The 19,816-nt window shown below is 34.3% G+C and overlaps 2 protein-coding genes across 2 annotated transcripts in view; one reads left to right on the top strand and one right to left on the bottom strand.

Annotated features, from left to right (window-relative positions):
* Positions 1–1,925: 1,925 nt before the first annotated feature.
* On the bottom strand, positions 1,926–2,936 carry LOC122011311. The gene has a single exon (XM_042567698.1). It carries the CDS (start codon positions 2,934–2,936, stop codon positions 1,926–1,928), a length of 1,011 nt encoding a protein of 336 aa, XP_042423632.1.
* A 4,527-nt stretch (positions 2,937–7,463) lies between these two features.
* Positions 7,464–19,816, top strand: part of LOC122010362 (N-alpha-acetyltransferase MAK3-like) — a 33,768-nt gene continuing 21,415 nt past the window's right edge. Inside the window, exons 1-2 of the mRNA XM_042566869.1 lie at positions 7,464–7,781; positions 7,866–7,986. Of these exons, the coding sequence (XP_042422803.1) occupies positions 7,557–7,781; positions 7,866–7,986 (346 nt within the window). The 5' untranslated portion in view covers positions 7,464–7,556. The remainder of the gene's footprint in view (positions 7,782–7,865; positions 7,987–19,816) is intronic.

The raw sequence follows: 19,816 nt of genomic DNA, 5'->3' as shown, positions 1-19,816 counted from the left end.
ATAACCATTGAGCAAATGTTTCCATATGTCGTTTTTGTAACAGTGTTTCATTACTTGAGAAACGACGATCTGTTTGTTTAAGCTCCTCAATGTGCATCCTATTTAAAATCATTGAAAAGTGATTGTTAAAATATATGAATCATGCAATACACCAAGAATATTACGGTTGCAATTTAATACTCACTGTATGTAAGGATCAATTTCTGCAGTATTGAACAACACATATCGATGTGCTGCTTGTAACAAATGTTCTTCTAAAATAATTTCTTTTCCTTGAGAAATGGGGCGACCTTCCACTACTCCATTTTCCAAATCGTCATTCCGATTAGATCGGAGACCAATACAAGCAGCTTTTTTTATATAAGCACTACAAAATCGCATTCGTTCTTCTGCAAGGTAACACTCAGCTATGCAACCCTCTGGCCTTGCTCGGTTCTTCACATAGCCTTTCAGCATTTTCATAAATCTAAATAATTAAAAATCACATGAAATAAATGTTGATAGAAAAATCTAAGTTGTTGTATGATATTAAAGTAGTAAAAAGATAAATTATTATTTATTACCTTTCAAATGGATACATCTAGCGGAATTGAACTGGCCCACATAGGCGAGCCTCTCTTGCTAAATGAATTGTCAAATGAACAGAGATGGTAAAGAAAGCTGGTGGAAAGTACCTCTCCAACATGCATAAAGTTTCAGCAATATTCTCTTCGAGTTGTTCTAGACGGTTCCTATCTAACACTCTTTGACATAACTCATTGTAAAATGCACAAAGCAAAAATATAGCATTACGTGGACCTTTTGGTAAAAGACTTCTCAATGCTACTGAAAGCAATTGTTGCATAAGAACATGACAATCATGAGATTTCAACCCAATAAGCTTTCGTTCTTCTAAAGAAACACAGTTACCAATATTTGAGCTATAACCATGAGGTAACTTTATTTTCTTCAACCTAGAACAAAATACGTCCATTTCTTTTTTAGACAATGTGTAAGGTGCAGGTGGCAAGTGATACATGTTTTCTCCTTTTTCTTGAGGATGTAATTCTTTTCTAATATTTAAGTGCCTCAAATCTTTGCGAGCGTTAACACCATCTTTTGATTTTTTCTTTAAGTTTAACATTGTACCTATGATATTCTCGCAAACATTCTTTTCAACATGCATAACATCTAAGTTATGACGTGGCAGGAGCCCCTACAAGTTTAACCATCAACACATTTCATATATTAGTTCAAGATTCAAAATAAATTGTGCATAAAATATAAAAAATTTATAAAATACAATTAATAGAGTGCAAAATAACTTACACTCCAGTATGGCAAATTGAAAAATATTGACTTCTTCTTCCACATTTGAACTGGTTTTTGAACTTTTTTTGAACCATCACGCTCCTTCCTCTTTTTCTTTGTATTATTGATATCTTTACCCATTTTCTTTTTACCCCAGTCATTTTCAATGTCTTTCAATTCATTAAGAATTTCTAATCCATTCAGAGGCCTAGGTTTTCCTTTTGTCTCTTTATTCCCATCAAACCACTTCTTCTTCTGACGGAATGGATGATTAGGAGCAAGAAATCTCCTATGCCCTAAATATGCAAACTTTCTACTATACTTAAGCCACATAGAAGATATGCCTTCACCACATATTGGACAACCAAGTTTCCCTTTTGTGGCACATCCAGCTAAGTTTCCATAAGCTGGAAAATCATTGATTGTCCACATCAAAATAGCTTTCATATTGAACACTGACTTGCTAAATGCATCATACGTCTCCACACCAATGTCCCATAACTCCTTCAAATCCTCCACTAGGGGTTCCAAGTATACATCTATATCATTTCCTGGTTGCTTCGGGCCTGGAATCAATAATGTCAACATAAGATTTTCCTTCGCCATGCACATCAACGGAGGAAGGTTGTAATTTACTAAAATAACTGGCCAACAACTATATCTAGAACTAAGATCACCAAAAGGGTTGAATCCATCTGTTGCAAGACCAAGCCGGAGATTTCTAGGATCCGATGCAAAAGGCGGCTTCTATGATTTGATCCAAAGCTAGAATCAACTGGATGACGCATCATATGATCATGACTTTTATGGTTGGAATGCCAAATCAAGTCTTCAGCCTTTTGTTCTGATTTAAACATCCTTTTCAATCTTGGTATCACAGGAAAATATCGTAGCACCTTTTCAGGAACTCCTTTACAAACTTTGGTGGTGACTTTGTCTACCTTCCATCTTGAAGAACCACACTTTGGACATGAGTCCAAATCTTTAAGCTCCTTTCTAAATAGACAACAGTCATTTGGGCATGCATGAATCTTCTCATATCCTAAATCAAATGGTTTTAACAACTTTCTCATTGAGTAAACATCCTTTGGAAGCGTGTTTTTTTCTGGAAGCATGTCACCTAAGATCTTAAGGAGCTCATTGAAACTATTGTCAGTGTGACCATTTGTAGACTTGAAATTGTATAATGTAACGATTGCTGACAACTTCGTGTAAGTTGTACAACCAGGGAAGAGAGGAGTTTCTGCATCTACTAATAAATCAGCAAATTCATAATCTCTTGCCTCAGACATAGTGTGGTCAACGCTTTCATCAAAGGCAAAGGCATCTTTATATAAGTTATATGCCTCTCTAGTTTCATCCTCCTCTTCCTGAACTCCTCTTGAACTACTTTGACCTTGAAAATTTGGAGTATAAGTTTCACCATGGAAGACCCAAATTGTGTAAGAAGGATTGAATCCATTAATAATTAAGTGATCGTACACTTGGTCAAATTTCATATACTTCTTATTTTTGCAATGTTTGCAAGGACATAAGATTACTTCACGTGTTTTGGCATAGTTTCGAGCTTGTGTAAGAAATTTTTGAACCCCTTCTTCATACTCGGGTACAAGCCTTGAAGGAAGATGGATCCATTCCTTATCCATTTTGTAAAAAATGGTCCTTGATACTAATAAAATAATCTGAAAAAAATAAATAAAAGGAAATTATCCTATTTTTATAAATAATTTTAGTGTTATGATATTTAATCCATCAAATTTTAGGAAAAGATAGACTTATAAAAAAATGATATACAATAGAACAAAAAAATTATATCTGAGTATTATCAACTTACATATATTACTCAACTCAAAAACATAAATAAAAGTATCAGCAACCTAGTAAATAAATTTTATACTAAATCAACCAATTGTGTTCAACTTCCAAAGGTTGTAAATCAAAGTATAAATTCACATCCAATATCTTAATTATGTTTATGAATACATAAAAAAGATAACATAACACCTATTTTTCATGAACATTGAAAAATAACATATGGATGTTTGAAATCAATCTCAAAACAATAACTATACAAATATTTAAAATCTAAAAATGATCACCACCGAGCACAATAGACAAATTTGTATGAATAATAGACCTTTTAGAATCAAATCCAAGAGAATTAACAACATAATCGTTGTCTGGTTAATAGACAAATCCAAGAGAATTAACAACATGATCATTGTATGAATAATAAACCTTTTAGAATCTAAAGTAATTAATAGACAAATCCAAGAGAATTAACACCACTGAGCACAATAGAGTTGAAACAAGATATTGGATGAATAAAGAATGTGTATGAATAAAAAATTTGATTACATATTTTAGAATCAAATCAAGTAAAAGCTAAAATGAACTAAAGCAGTAGTTACATTTTCAAAGTTACAAAGTAGCAAAAAACAAAATATGAAAAGAAAAGCATAGCTTAAGTCTGCTTAGTAACATTTGAGCATTAAAAAGTTTAGAAGTTCTATGAGAGTGAGCTTCACGTGCCACAATGTCTACCATAAAATTGCCTTCTCTAAATATATGCATTCTGTAGCAAAGATGAGTATCAAGCAGCATGCAAATCTATACTTAAATAAATTCATGAACCACAAATCTTAAGTCAAGATTGGGATGAAGCAATGAGTTTGTATAGCCTAAACACATATTGAGTAAATCTAACTTGCATTGTTATGAATTGGCATTGTTTTTGTAACTAGCCGGTTAAAATGGAACTAATCTAATTTGGTAAAAATCTGGATTGGACCAGTTCTGCATTAATGAAAATCGGACCAATTCAAACCAGTAGTTACATGCCTAGTAAGGGAAATTAAAATTGAATGGCAAACAAATGGACTCCAAGGCTAATGTTTCTTCTCTAACTCCCTCTTATGGCTCATCAGCCTCTTTCTGTGAAGTATCCATATCTGGAAATCCCTAAATGACTTGTTTTCTTTGAAGCTTATAAAAACGTTCATATTTTCTATAGAGTTCAAAAATATTGAGGCTTCATAGGGTCTCCAGCTATGGAGTGTTATTATTTCAAGAAACCCTAGAAGGAAAATAAGAATGAAAGAATTCTGAAACAGGGGGTTTACATGAGATGAGAAGCGCAGTATAAATCTGAAACCATGACACAAATCTCCTTGCTAGAAAAAGGAAAATAAGAACAAAGAATGCTTTAGATGTAGAGAAATCTACCGCCGCTGGAGAGAATAGCAAGAAATCTGTTGTCGCTGAAGGAGAGAACAAGAGCGCGAGAAATCTGTTCTTTGGAGGGAGAACAAAGATGAGCGCAAGAAATTTGTTGCCTGAAGGAGAGAACAAGAGCGGCAGAAACTTGTTCTGCTGAAGGAGAGAACAAGCACGAGAAATCTTCATTGCTGAAGGGGAGAAAAAAGGCGTGCACGAAGAGAAAAAGAATCGGCGCTAAGAGGATGGCGCGAGAGATTTGGGGATTTTAGGGATTTGGCGGTTTGTTATATTAATATATTTGTAATCTTTAAGGAATAACAACGTGATTTGAGCGCTGTAAATATTACATTTTATTATAAATTAAAAAATTTATTGTAACACTATTAACAGCGTGCAATGTACGCCGTAAATATTTAATTTTAACAGCATACATATAGTTTGCTGTTGAAATAACTATTTACGGCATGCATTTTTTGCATGTCGTTTTTTGTATAAGTTGTTATAATATTAACAGCACACATCGATGAGCGCACCGTAAATACTAACATTGGCGGCGTGCTTTAAATGTGTGCCGTTGATGCTGAGCCGTGAAAAGCTATATTTGTTGTAGTGATATTTGTATTTTGCTCCGCTTCTTCTTGGGTAAAAGTTTTCATCACACTGGACTATCATTTGGATTATCCCTATAATCATACCAACTACGGTCATGTACTCTCCTACTCCTTATTCCAAAAGCAACTGGGTCTTGTGGATCGACTACACTCATTTGATTGACCTTGCATGCCTTTATTTTCTATTAGTTCGATTAATTCTTTCACCCTTTCATTCATATGTATGTTCTCCAATGTTAGCTCCTTGATTCGATTTGCTTGAACGATGCATTTACGACATTCCTTATTACCTTGCCATTCAACTTCAGTGTCATCTAATTGTGGTGTCTCCACTGGACGTGGAATATCATTAGCCAAATTAAGGTTCTCAACCAATGTTTTTTCAAATTGGGTAGAGATTAATTTAATAATAACTTGTACAATTATAAAAACAAATGTAATAAACTATATATTTACTTTGAATAGGTGACAGTCTTCAATATTTACCTCTTCAGGTGATACTCGGTCTAACAAGATCCTCACCTTACTAATATGTGAAGGAATATTCCTCCACTTGTTTATTCGTGCTCCTTCAATATCGTATGGTTTTTGGATTGGAACATGCTATAAAAATCATGCTTGATTCATCATAATAAGTGTTACATAATCATAAATGTCCACAAAATATTATCATATTTAACATAAAAAATATACTCACAGGCAAAATACCAATAAATCCCTTTAGGTAAGGGAGTGTGGTGGTCTTGGGGTCATATGCCCGAGTTGATAAAAATAAATCCCCAATTGTAGCTAATTGTGGAGTCATAAATTGACGGATGACTTTAATCCAGTTGAATCTACTAAGATTCTCAAAATCATCTACTATATCTATAAGACCTAAAGGAAGTTTATACATACTAGAAGAAAATGAGACACAAACAAATATATACAAAATGTAGAATTTGTAAAATAATAAAATATCAACATGTGCTTCAATGCTATTAGAATAAAATTTCATCAACTCCTCAATTCTTGATCTGGTTATGGGTTTATTATTTGAGAAGTGAGCAAGAAAGATGTCACCCGATGCTTGATTTGAATTTAAAGGAACCAAAGCACCCCGATCTACAATACCAAGCAATAAAGATATGTCTCTTCGTGTAAATGCAACAGGTACACCTGAAAATCGTAAGTTAATAGTTATATTGTAAGATACTTTTTTGGATACCAAAATGCAAAAAAAAAAAAAAAAAATAAGACATTAAATTTCTAAAACTATTTGGTGCTTAAGATTAAAAGCTGTTAGTTGTATCTGAGAATCTAAAGGTTTGAGATATTAAATCTCAATTTTTAAATATATTAACCAGTATACCACGGATATGCTGGATTTCTTGTATGTCTAAGAAAACACAAAAGGGAGATTGTTTGATCATCGTTAGATGTCGATCATATAAAATAACAGCTTTATGATGCATTTCTTTGATTGTGGATGATTGAAAAAAAACTGTTAAAATGACCTAACACATTGTTTCAATGTAGTTTCTGGCCAAAATCAACTACAACCTATAATTTTTACAAATTTAATATATTAACAGTAAAATTAAAACTAGTGGAATGTTTTCCAAATCGAGCTTCACATCATTCTGGAGAGCCTGATATGAGATCATATCAGACCCACATTGGCCCTAATATTTTACCATATCATGCCCAACGTGATGATCCCATATCAGACACTTTCTAGATTTATCCTATGATTTCTGGATATATCCTATGGGTTGAACAAGTTCATGATACTTACCTTTGCTATCACACCTTCTTGCTTCATTCTGAAAGGAGAGTATTTACGGCGAACAAAATCCTAAACACTTGAATGGACATACCTCTGTGTGGATTTTGTCGGAGACCCTTAACGTCTATCGCCTTAGATGTGTGGATTTCGTCGGAAAGGCTTAACGTCACCTTAGAGGGACACACTGTATGAATTCTGTCAGAAATCCTAGATGCTGGGACACACGAAGACAAGGTTTCAGTGGGAACAATGACCATAAATTTTCACGAGGTAAGAAAAAGGAGAATGAGTCTCGCATGCATCCGAATCATTTTATTAATTTTAAATAAAAAACTAAACAAATGTGGCTCAGATGCATTGAAAAATAGTGTCCGGAGGGAAGAAATTTAGGAGATTAGCGGGAGGGGTAGGAAGGAAATAATATTGTTTTTGATTTTTTTTATAATTTTAAAATTAAGGTGTTGATTTTAGTAAATAAACAAATCTGTCCACTCCTTTTATAAAAAATAACAGAATTTTTGAACTACGGACAATAATAATAATTATTTATATCCACCCACCCCACCAGTTCCATTGAACTGAAGACAACCTTTCTCGGGCCGGTTTGAGGTTGGACCGGCGATTAATAGTGGATCGAGAAAACGAGGGATTTTGGTGGGAACTGATTGATGGAAGCGGCCGCCCCGGTGGTGGTGGTCGACGCAGCCGGGACGACGGAGGTTGAAGGAGAAGAATCGGAAGTGTTCTCTCCTTCGGATGTCGAGTATATAAGCTACGGGGGAGAGCATCATCTCCCTCTAATCATGGGTCTCGTCGATCAGGAGCTCAGCGAACCCTACTCCATCTTCACCTACCGATACTTCGTCTACCTGTGGCCTAACCTCACCTTTCTGGTACACCGTCATACCTTTTCTCCATAGTTCTGGTCGACTGAGTAACGTTTTGCTATTCAATTTCCAATTTGTGGCATAATCCAGGCGTTTCACAGGGGGAGGTGTGTGGGGACGGTGGTCTCTAAGATCGGAGAGCATAGGAACACCTTCCGGGGGTACATTGCAATGTTGGTTGTCATCAAGCCTTACAGGGGCAGAGGCATTGGTAAACTATGTTAGCCGCTTAGTCATTTTTTTATTAGACAAATGATGAACGAGCACTCTTGCCTACTGCTGTTGAGTGAAATTTGTGGCAGCATTGTTGAAGCTAATCTTAGCAATTGATTGAAGGGATTTTATCTGTTCTTACTTGATGATAATTGAAAAAAAAACCCTCCTAGTTATGTTATGCTTGACGTTTGAAGGCATAGATGATGAAACTAGAAATCACGAAGTCATACCTGGCTTTAGCATAATGATTTGATAAAGTGTGATATGTAAAGGTTGTATTTCTACCTTGAGTATAAGCTATGAATAGGATCAGTTTTCTAGATTTGTTTGCACTTTGGTTCATTTGTTACATACATTGCCTATAGGTGAACTGTTGACACCTTTATGCCATATGAAGCATATTTTGCTACATGATATAATTTATTGGTTAATAGTGTGTTGTTTTTCACAATTATCTCTCTCACTTCTATTATTAGCAAGTTCATTTTAACAGGATGAATAGAAAAGGCTATTCATAGTAGCTTTATGAATTTATAGGTTTAAGAAAATTTTGAACTGTGAAATAGACTATTAACAAGTTACTCTTAATAGATTGTTATGTTGATATGCAGAATTGCCAAAATAAGTTTAATTTGTTTGATTTTTAACATTAAGCATTATTATGACATTTGTTCATAAGAAATTTTCCACTTTTTGATATCACATTTGCTCTTAGATGATGCATGTTAGATAACATCTCTTATTCTCACTTTGCCATAATAGACGAGAAGTACTTAATTCCACATTGAGAGCACAATTTTTTGGAGCGAAAGCATAAGAGTTGATTCTTATTTATTACCCATCTATTGTGGAAAATGTAACCATTATAAGTTAGCAATATCACTAAGTGCAAAACCTTTTAGGCATTAACTAGTTGGGACTCTCTAGTCTTGTGCTAAGTGGATCCTTAAATGAGGAGGCAATAGTTCCCAAATGAGGCCAACTTGCAAATATCACGTCTTGCAAATATCACATCTTTTCCTTCAATATATGTAACCTTGCATTTTAGATGTATTTTAAATTTAATACTTCCTTTAACTTAACTAGTAAGGAACACACCTTAGCTTCAAATTGTGTCATTTACTCATATTTAAGTTATGTAAAACTTTTTCAAACATATCTTGATATTAGGTAATTTACTTAGTTTAAGGTTGTCTAGATCAAGTTCTAACCTACACATAGTGAGAGATTCAAAGGATTAGATCATAGGTTCATTAGGTGTCAATTCTCATCTAAATTGGGATCTTGGTGGTATATGCTAATTTGGATCATAGGTTTGTGTGATCATATGGTTTGTGTTGCATTTTGACGACGATAAATATATTCTCAAGGTTGAATGATTGTCTTCATGTATTTGGCTTTCCAATGAGCTTACATCTTTACATTTAATCTCTAGTTCTAGAAAATGATGAACAAACAAGGGTCTATTTGTTTCACATAAAATAATTTGTTAATGTAAAATATTTTTGGAGGAAAACTTTTAAAAGGAAAATGGATTACATTTCCTTGTTTGTTTATACAACAACCAAAACATTATTCCGCTAGGTGGGGTCGGCTATATGAATCCTTTTACGCCATTGACCTCTATTTCCTACTATATCATCGTCTATACAATAACAACAACCAAACCTTATATCACTAGGTGGGGTCGACTATATGAATCCTTTTACGTCATTGAGTTCTATCTCCTACTATATCATCATCTATACTTAAATAAATTTTATCTTGTTGTATTGTTGCTCGTCAAATCTTTTTTGATCTTCCTCTTTATCGTTTGATATGCGTGCTTGTCATAGTTTCACATCGCCTTGTCTAAGTACATACCCGTACCATCTTAAACGTGTTTTTCGGAGTTTTCTTTTAATAGATGCAACTTTGACTTTCTTTCTAATACTCTCATTTCTTATTTTATCCATTCTCGTATGTCCACACATCCATCTTAACATTCTCATCTCTGCAACTCTCATCTTTTGCTCATGTGCTCAAGTCATAACCCAACATTCAACTCTATATAACATAGCAGGTCTAACTTCGATTTTATAGAACTTTTCTTAAAGTTTTAGAGGTACTTTACGGTCATATAAAACACCCGACGTTTTCCTCCATTTCAACCATCCTGCTTAAATTTTATGCAAGACATCTCTTTCAATCCCTCCATCGTTTTGCAAAACTGATCATAAATATTTAAAGCTCTCGGTTCCGTGTAACTTATCATCTCCTATCTTAATAATTGTCTCATTACGTCTAATATTCCTAAACTTAAATTTCATATATTCTGTCTTTAATCTACTAAGGCTAAAACTTCTCTGTTTTAGTGTTTTTGGTCAAGATTCTAGTTTAACATTTACTCCATGTGTTTCATCTGCCAAAATAATATCATCTGCAAACAATATACACCACAGTACACGGTACTGTGTCTTGAATGTGCGAGTTCGTCCATAATTAGTGTAAAAAGATAGTGACATAGAATTGATCTTTGATGTAACCCTATCTTTATTGAAAATGCTTCAGTTACTCCTCTTTATTTTGGTTGTTAGTTCCTCATACATATCTTTAATTAGTTCAATATATATTACGCTAACACTTCTCGTTTCTAGAATTCTCCATATAATTTCTCTTAGGACTTTATTATAAGTTTTTTCTAAGTCAATGAATACCATGTGTAGATCTTGTTTTTGCTCCCGATATTTTTCAACTAATTGTCTAAGAAGATGTATAGCTTCTATCATCGACCTTCTAGGCATGAACCCAAATTGATTTTTGGTCACATCTTAACTTTTTTTCTATTATTTTTTTAACAAAATTTCATGGTATGACTCATTAGTTTAATATCCCTATAGTTTGCACAATTCTGTATGTCTTCCTTGTTCTTATATAAAGGAACTAGAGTACTTCTTCGTTGATCAGCCATTTTTTTCGTTTTCAATATCATGTTAAATAATTTTGTAAGACATTTAATATCTTGTTTCCGTAGGCACTTCCATACCTCTATCGGAATATCATCCGGTCCAACAACTTTTTCATTGTACATCCCATTTAAAGTTTGTTCTACTTTTGAAATTTGAATTTTACGATAAAAATTTAAATTTCTATTTTCAGTTGACCAACTTAAATTACCTAAGTTAAGTTGGTCATCTAAGGTGGCGTTTGGTTTATGGGTTTGGGAATGAGGGAATGGATTCATTCCTAAATCTTGTGTTTGGTTAATGGGAATGGAATCAAGATTTTGGAATGAAACAAAAAAATTTGAGTATGGATGAAACCCACCCCCTCCTTTGGGTTTTGATGGAATAGGATTGTGAATTAAGTTTTAGACAAAAATACCCTTAGTATATTTGTTCAATTTTTTTTTTTAATTTCACATACTCTCTCATCATATTTTCTCTCTCCTTATTTTATGATCACATTTTCTCTCTCAAGATATTTTCTCTCTCCTCATTCTCTCTCTATATTATATCCCATCATATACTCTCTCTCCTTATTTTCTCTCTCTTCTATCACACTTTCTCTCCTATTACACACTTTCTACTTATTTTTTCATCATACTTTCTCTCTCATCGTACTTTTTCTCTCATCATACTTTCTCTCTCCTCAATCTCTCTCAGCATACTCTCTCTCCTCATTTTCTCTCATCAGACTTTCTCTCTCTTTATTCTCTCTCATCACACACTCTCTCTTTAATCATACTTTTTCTCTAAGCATACTTTCTCTCTCATCATATTTTCTCTCTCCCAGTCTCGCATTTTCTCTCATCACACTTTCTCTCTCTTCATCTTTTTCCATCAATCTGTCTCTCTCAACCCACTTTCTCTCTCATCATACTTTTTCTCTCCTCATTTTTTCATTTTCTCTCATAATACTTTCTCTCTCTTCATTTTTTCCATCACTCTTTCTCTCTCATCATATTTTCTCTCCCCTCAGTCTCTCATTTTTTCTCATCATACTTTCTCTCTCTTCATTTTTTAATCACTCTTTTTCTCTCAACCCACTTTCTTTCTCATCATACTCTCTCTCTCATCATACTTTCTCTCTCCTCACTCTTTCATTTTCTCTCATAATACTTTCTCTCTCTTCATTTTTTCCCATCACTCTTTCTCTCTCATCACACTTTCTCTCTTATCATACTTTTTCTCTTCTCAATCTCTCCTATCATGCACTCTCTCCTCATTTTCTCTGATCATACTTTCTCTCTCTTTATTTTTTCCAACACACTTTCTCTCTCATCACACTTTCTCTCTCATCATTTTCTCTCATCATATGTTTCTCTCACATTCAACTTTCTCTCCCATTTACTTTTTTCTCTTATTTTCCTGTAAGGGTAAAAAAGGAAATTTAGGTTCATTCCGATTGAAAATATTTAACTAACCAAACATCATTTTTAAGAATGATACCCAAGCTCATACCCATTCCCATTCCATAATACTATCATACCCATTCACATTCCGATTCCTATGAGAGAACCAAACGCCCCCTAAATGTTCATTAAAAAATTGATGAAAATACCTCTTTCACTGTTCTTTTATTTCTCCATCATTTACTAGTACTCTATTACATTTATCTTTAATACATTTTATTTGGATAAGATCTCTTGCCTTCCTTTATCTCATTTTAGTTATTTTACAAATGTCTCTTTCCACTTCTTTTGTATCTAATTTTTGATATAATCTTTCAAAAGTTTCATTCTTTGCTTCGTTCATTACTTTCTTAGTTTTTTTTTTTTGGCTATTGTATATTTTTTAAGTTTTTCTCGTTCTTATAAATATATAATTCCTTATAAGCTATTCGTTTTCCCTTCACTTTCTCTTGTATTTTCTCATTCCACCACCAAGATTCCTAACTTAGTGATGCATGACCCTTTGACTCATCAAGTACACTTTTAGCTACTATTTTCAACTTTAATACCATATTTCTCGTTCCAAACTCATAACTCCTATGTACCCTCTCATATTCGTCATTTTTCACTCCGACATGCCCATTTACATTACCTCCTATTAAATTCATTTCATTTGGTGAAATATTGTGTAATATTTCATCTAAGTCATTCCAAAATCTTAATTTGGTAGTTTTATCTAATCCTACTTGCGGTGCATATACGCTAATTATGTTCATAGTCTTCTTTTGCCACTATTATTCTAAGGGCTATAATTTATCTCCTTTTCTAATTACTTCTACAACTTCATTTTTTAACGAATTATCTACAACAATACCTACTCTATTTCTTGCTTTACTCTTTCCAGTATATCACAACTTAAAATCTGAGTTCTCTATTATCTTTGTCTTCTCGCCTATCCATTTTGTCTTTTGTATATACAAAATACTAATTCTTCTTCTAATCATCGTATCTATTACCTCAGGGTCCTATGTTCCATGTTCTAAATCTTAGATTGTTAGTTTTTTTTATCATATTTGTTCTTATCTAACATATGGTGTGGGGACTCTTGCCTATTTAATACTGCACTCAAGTTCTCATCGAGATATAGCGGTCCTTGTCGATACGTTACAATCGGACCTTGTAATGCGAACTCTTGCATATTTAGCACTAAACCCGAGTTCTGGAGATGTAGCGGTTCTTGCTGAGACGTTACAGTCGGACTCTGCAATGTGTTCCTTCCGGGGAATAACCTAGCATTAGCACAATAGTTTAATAGATCCATTCATTAAATATTTTTCATAATTTTAACGTTGGCTAATGCAACCCTCCTACTTAAATAAATTTTATTTTGTTTTATTATTGTTAACCAAGTTTTTTTTATATGTGTGTTTGTCATATTTTTATATCGCCTAACTGGAGCATTTATTGGTCGTCTAAGTACATGCCCATATCATCTTAAATGTGTCTTTCGAAGTTTTCCCTCAATAGATGTAACTTCGATTTTCTTTTTAATTCTCTCATTTTTTATTATGCCTATCCTCGTATGTCCACACATCTATCTTAACATCCTCATCTTTGCAACTCTCATCTTCTGCTCATGTGCTCGAGTTATAGGCCAACATTCAGTTCCATATAACATAGCAGGTCTTACTGCGGTGTTGTAGAACTTTTCTTTAAGTTTTAGAAATACTTTATGGCTAGGTTTTTAAAGGCGTGCCTGAGGCGCACCCGAGGCGCCAGGGGCGCTGGGGAAACCGCCTTCTCCCATGCGAGGCGGGCGTTGTTCGTCAGGCGCACGCCTGGGCGCGCCTAGGGCGCCTTCGCACCTCAACTGAGGCGCGATCTATTTCTGGATTTTTAACCAAAAAAAAACTATTTCAAACCAATTTGGTTTGGAATTAGGGTACGAAGAAGGAGAAGAAAAGGAAAAAAGGGAAGAAGAAAAGAACCGAAACCTGAATTTGAAGAAGAGTCGCGCCGTCGCCAAGGTGTTTCCTTTCGCCGCCACCGGCCCTGTCGCTGAGTCGTGCGTCGCCTAGGTATGAGTCTTTTTTTTTTTTTTTGTTTTTGTTTTTTTGTTCTTCACTTCTTTGCTTGTTATCTTCTTCTTATCTTATTCTGTTATTGCTTCTTTTTCTCTTCTTCATTCTCCCTGTTCAATTTCTCTTCGTTTTTTCATCTTCTTTTCTTCTCTTTACTCTCGTATCTTCTTCTTCCTCTTTTGTGTTTTTTCTTGTTAAGTTGTTGGTTCGCATTCTTGCTGTCTGATTTTGTTTGTTTGCTTTTTTTTTTTTTTTTTTTTCATTTTTGTAGACTGTGTTGTTGCTGTCAGTTTTGCTGGCTAGTGTAGCTATACGATTTTGCTAGCTGATGTGTTTATTTTTCTTTGTCTTGTTTTTTTCATTTTGTTTTTCTATTTTTCTGTCTTTTTTTTTCTATTGCTGAATGCTGGTACAGTTGCTTTTCTTTTGCTAGATGTTGGTACAATACTTTTCCATTAAACTACTTTTTTATTTTGTTTTTGATTTTTCAGATTATTTTCTTGTTCAATTATTATGGAAGGTAGTAGTGATACTCCAACATATATATCAATAGATCCGGCATGGAATTATTTTCAAAGAGTTAATCCGGATGATAAAAATGATTTGATTTGTAATTTTTGTCAAAAAGTTACAAAAGGGGGTATTTATTGTGCAAAACACCATCTTGTGGGGGGGTTTCGAAATACTACGACTTGTAAAAGATGTTCGCCTCATGTGCGTGAAGAAATTAAAAATTTCATGGAGAAAAAGACGAAGAAAAGTAATCTTTCTAAACTTACGACATTGGACTTTGAGGATGTAGACCCTCTGGGTGATGATATTGATATGGATGATATTGGAGCTAAAGCTGTGCTGCCTATAAGTACAAGTACAAGTTCTAGATCAGTGAATATGCAAAAAAGACCAAGACAAATAGATCCAATGGATACGTATTTTGCTCCTAATGTGAAAAAAAATATTGAAAGTAAAAAGGGTAAAGAGAGGCAAACTACGATAAATGAGGCATACAAGAAAGAATTGAGGGAAAAAGCTTGTATGACCATAACTGAGTGGATGTATGATGCGACAATTCCTTTTAATTCCGTTAACTATTCAAGTTTCAAAAGGATGTTGGACTTGGTTGGCCAATATGGTGTAGGTCTAAAAGGACCTAGTTATCATGAGGTGCGGGTTCCTTTTCTAAAAAAAGCTGTTGATAGTGTGACAAATGATTACATTAAGTCGTGTGAAACAGAATGAGCCAAGTATGGATATAGTTTGATTGCAGATGGGTGGACAGACAAAAGGCATAGGACATTGATTAATTTTTTAGTTAATTCTCCTAAAGGTTCAATTTTCATCCAATCAGTTGATGCTTCTAATTATGCAAAGACTAGAGAGAAAATATTTCAGTTGTTTGATCGATTTGTGGAGCGTGTAGAAGAAGCAAATGTTGTTCAAGTTGTTACGAATAGTGCAAGTAATAATGTGCTTGCTGGTAAGAATCTATTTAATTCTTTCTTATCAATATGTTTTTTCTTAGATATGTTAAACTTTTCTAGTTTTCTAACTTCTTTTTTAGGAAAATTATTAGAAGCAAAAATGTGGCACTTGTATTGGACTCCTTGTGCTGCTCACTGCATCGACTTGATCTTAGAAGATATTGGGAAATTGCTTGATCAACATTCAAGAAGACAATGAGTGTGAATGCTTATATTTATGTTCGCCACGGCATGGTAAATATGTTGAGGCAATTCACAAGACAAAAAGAGCTTTGTCGAGCGGGTGTCACAAGATTTGCTACTGCTTTTCTCACTCTTGAAAGGATGCACCTACAAAAGCAAAACTTAAGGAAAATGTTTATTTCAAAGAATTGGACAGAGAGTAAATGGGCAAAAGAAGTTACGGGGAAGAAGGTAGCTAAAATCATCATGACACTTAGATTTTGGAGTAGCATTGTGCATATATTAAAGATATATGACCCTTTAGTTCGTGTTCTGAGACTAGTTGGTGGCGAAAGAAAATCTGCAACGAGCTATATTTATGAGGCTATGGATAGGGCAAAAGAAACAATTATAAAGACCTTTAAGGAGAAAGAAGAGAAATACAAAGAAGTGTTTGAGATCATTGATACGAGATGGGAATGCTAACTTCATCGACCTTTGCATGCTGCAAGATATTATTTGAATCTAGAATTTTTTTATTCATACACAGATTCAAATATCTGTGGAGAAGTGGTGAATGGTTTGTTTGAAACTATGGAGAGATTGGTTTCAAGCGATGTTGAGCAAGATAAAATCACTACCTAACTCTATATATCGAAAGGCAGAAGGGTTATTTGGGAGGAATGTGACAATTAGACATAGAAGAGCATTATCTCCAGCGGAATGGTGGGAATGTTATGGAGCAAATACCCCAGAATTGCGAAAGTTTGCTATTAAAGTGCTTAGCCTCACTTATAGTGCTTCCGGCTGTGAGCGCAATTGGAGTGTATTTGAGCAGGTATGTAATAAATATAAATGTATAATACATTAATACTATTAGTATGTTATTTTTATAAGTAAAATATATTCTTTGCTATTTTATTATACTTATTGTGATTTTTGACATTTTGTAGATAAAAAAAAGGAATAGGCTAGCTCAGCAGCGCTTAAATGATTTGGTATTTGTGAAATACAATCGTGCCTTAAAACTTCAGTATGATGCACGTGATAAGATTGACCCCATCTCTTTGACAGATATTGATGACAGTAATGAATGGTTGACGGGTAGAATGGATGGAGAAAGTGATAATGAAGAAGATGAGTTAGTTTTTGAAGGTGATCACTTGACATGAGATGTCGTTGCTAGGGCTAGTGGAGCTGAAGAGCCTGAATATTGTACTAGAGGAAAAAACATTGCATCCATGACCTCTAGTTCATATGCTAGGCTTAAACAAGTCGAGAAGGGAAATATATCTTCCTCTATGAGACACTCATCTCTAAGACTTAGAGATGAAGAAGAAGAAATTGAATTTGAAAAAGATGAAGATAAAGAAGAAGAAGAATACAATGATGATTATCTTGAGCTTGATGATTAATTTGATTCATTACACTTGTTTTGATGAACTTTGTTAGTTTAGATTAGAAAGTTGAAACTTGAAAGTTTTAAACTTTTATTAATTTTATCATGGTATTGTTTTGCTTGTCATATTTGATATTTGTGTGTGTGAAATATTAATAATTATCATATTTGACATGGTAGTTTAGTAATCAATCTCATGTTCAAGAGACGCACACCTCGAGCCCGTCTCGCGCCTCGGGCACGCCTCGCGCCTCAGGCTCTAGGAGCCCTTTTGCGCCTCAAGCTCTAGGAGCCCTTTTACGCCTTGGTGCGCCTCGCGCCTCTAACAACATTGCTTTGTGGTCACATAAAATACGCGACACCCTCCTCCATTTCAATGCTTGTATTCTATGTAAGACATAACTCTCAATCCCTCTATTGTTTTTCAAAAATAATTCTAAATATTTAAACCTCTTGGTTTTGAGCAACTCGTTATCTCCTATCTTAACAATTGTCTTATTGCGTCTAATATTGCTAAACTTAAATTCTATATATTCTGTCTTTATTGTACTAAGTCTAAAATCTTTCTCTTTTAGTGATCCGCTAAGATTCTAGTTTAGCATTTACTCTTTCATCTATTAAAATAATATCATCTGCAAACAATATGTATACTTAGTCTTGAATGTGATTTTCCTTGTTTGTTTATGATATAAAGAAAATATTTTCACTTTCTTTTACTTCCATGATTGATTTGGGTGAATTGGTGGTTTCTCCGTCATGGAAATTGTCTAGTGAGATGAAGGTCGTGAGGACATTAGTTGTGCGGTTGAAGAGGATGAGTCTGATGGAGGTGGTGAGGAACATAGTTATTAAAGGCGCTCGCCTGGTTGCGCCTTCGTGCCTGTGCGATTTAAGCATGCGCCTTGTGAGAGGAGGAAAAAATCAGTCTTGAGGAAATTGATAAAGAATCAGTTATATAAATCTAAAACATGATAATGATGATAATGATATGATTGGGGAAGATGATGAAGATTTTGCTGATTTAGATATTTATTTTTTTTTAATTTGAATTATGCGCATAACGTATTTATTTGCTAGTGAATTTTATATTTATATATTGTTTAATATTTTATGGACTATAGTTTTGTTAGTGAATAATTTTGACAGAAATTCCCTATTTATATGCTTAAATTGTAAAAATTTATACCAGAGTGTCTTAAGGTTTATGTGGACTACAATCGAGATAGTGAGAACATTGATATTGCGTTCTGTTGGGACAAGCAAGATGGAGGTTGTGGAGTGAGTGAGAGGAGGTGGTGTGGGTGAATAGGAGGAGTTGGCAAGGCCATCAGGTTCATTAGTGAGTACAAGCAGGATAAGCATGATGGAGTAGCAGTGAGAGTGAGTGGGAGGAGATGATGGGTGCATCAACCCCCTGATTGATGAGGGTAAGTGGGATTAAGGTGGCGAGGGCTAATTTGTGGTTGAAGAGGATGAGTACCATGGAGGTGGTGAGGAAGGATCTTGTGGGGTTTATAAAGGGGTTAAAGGCGGGGAAGGGCGCTGTAAGGGATAGAAGGGTAAACAACTTGCATATGTAAAATGACTTCCATGCAAAAAGAGAAGAGACATTTTCCTACTGATAAAAAGATTTCATTGACTATATATCACATTATGCTAAACAGTAGAAAACTTAAGAATATATTTTTGGAAAATATTTAAAGTGAAATAAACATACCTCAAGTATGTATGTTGCATACACTTGTCTTCAGTGTATAATCAATTTCGCAAGTCTCCACTAGATGTAGGCAATCATCTTTTAGGTAAATTCATGCACACAACGTGCTCAAATTTGGCATATTCCAACTCTTATTGAGTTTGCATGGAAATATGTCATATTGAGGTAGCTAGCAAGTAGGATTTTGATCAACATATGAAGTTTTGGCATGCCACAATTTTGTTTTGGTGGCAACTAGAAGACTTCTCTCTAATGCAACTTTTGATATTATAATAGTTAATTCCTGCCTTGCACACCTTTTAACTGTATGGGCATATTTCCTAATGTGAAGGTGTATTTTCTTCCTGGAACAAAAGCTTATGTACCACACTCACAGTGTGCAATCTCCTATTATAGAGGAATATGGATACTTCCATAGTACGGTTTATCTGTATTTTCCATTTCTAGGCTACATGAAGACCAAATCATCATGTGATGCCTAAACCTTTTGACATAAGACTCACATATTATTCATTACAGCATGTTATTTGAGATCTCAACGCTTCACTTCTTAAAGTGGCACTCTCTCTACAGATAGCATATACATATTTCAATTGGGATCTTGTGTCGTGCA

The sequence above is a fragment of the Zingiber officinale genome, chromosome 8A, assembly GCF_018446385.1.
Source record: "Zingiber officinale cultivar Zhangliang chromosome 8A, Zo_v1.1, whole genome shotgun sequence".
Lineage (NCBI taxonomy): Eukaryota > Viridiplantae > Streptophyta > Magnoliopsida > Zingiberales > Zingiberaceae > Zingiber > Zingiber officinale.
The sequence above is the reverse complement of the archived record's forward strand: the minus strand, read 5'-3'. Positions and strand labels throughout refer to the sequence as shown.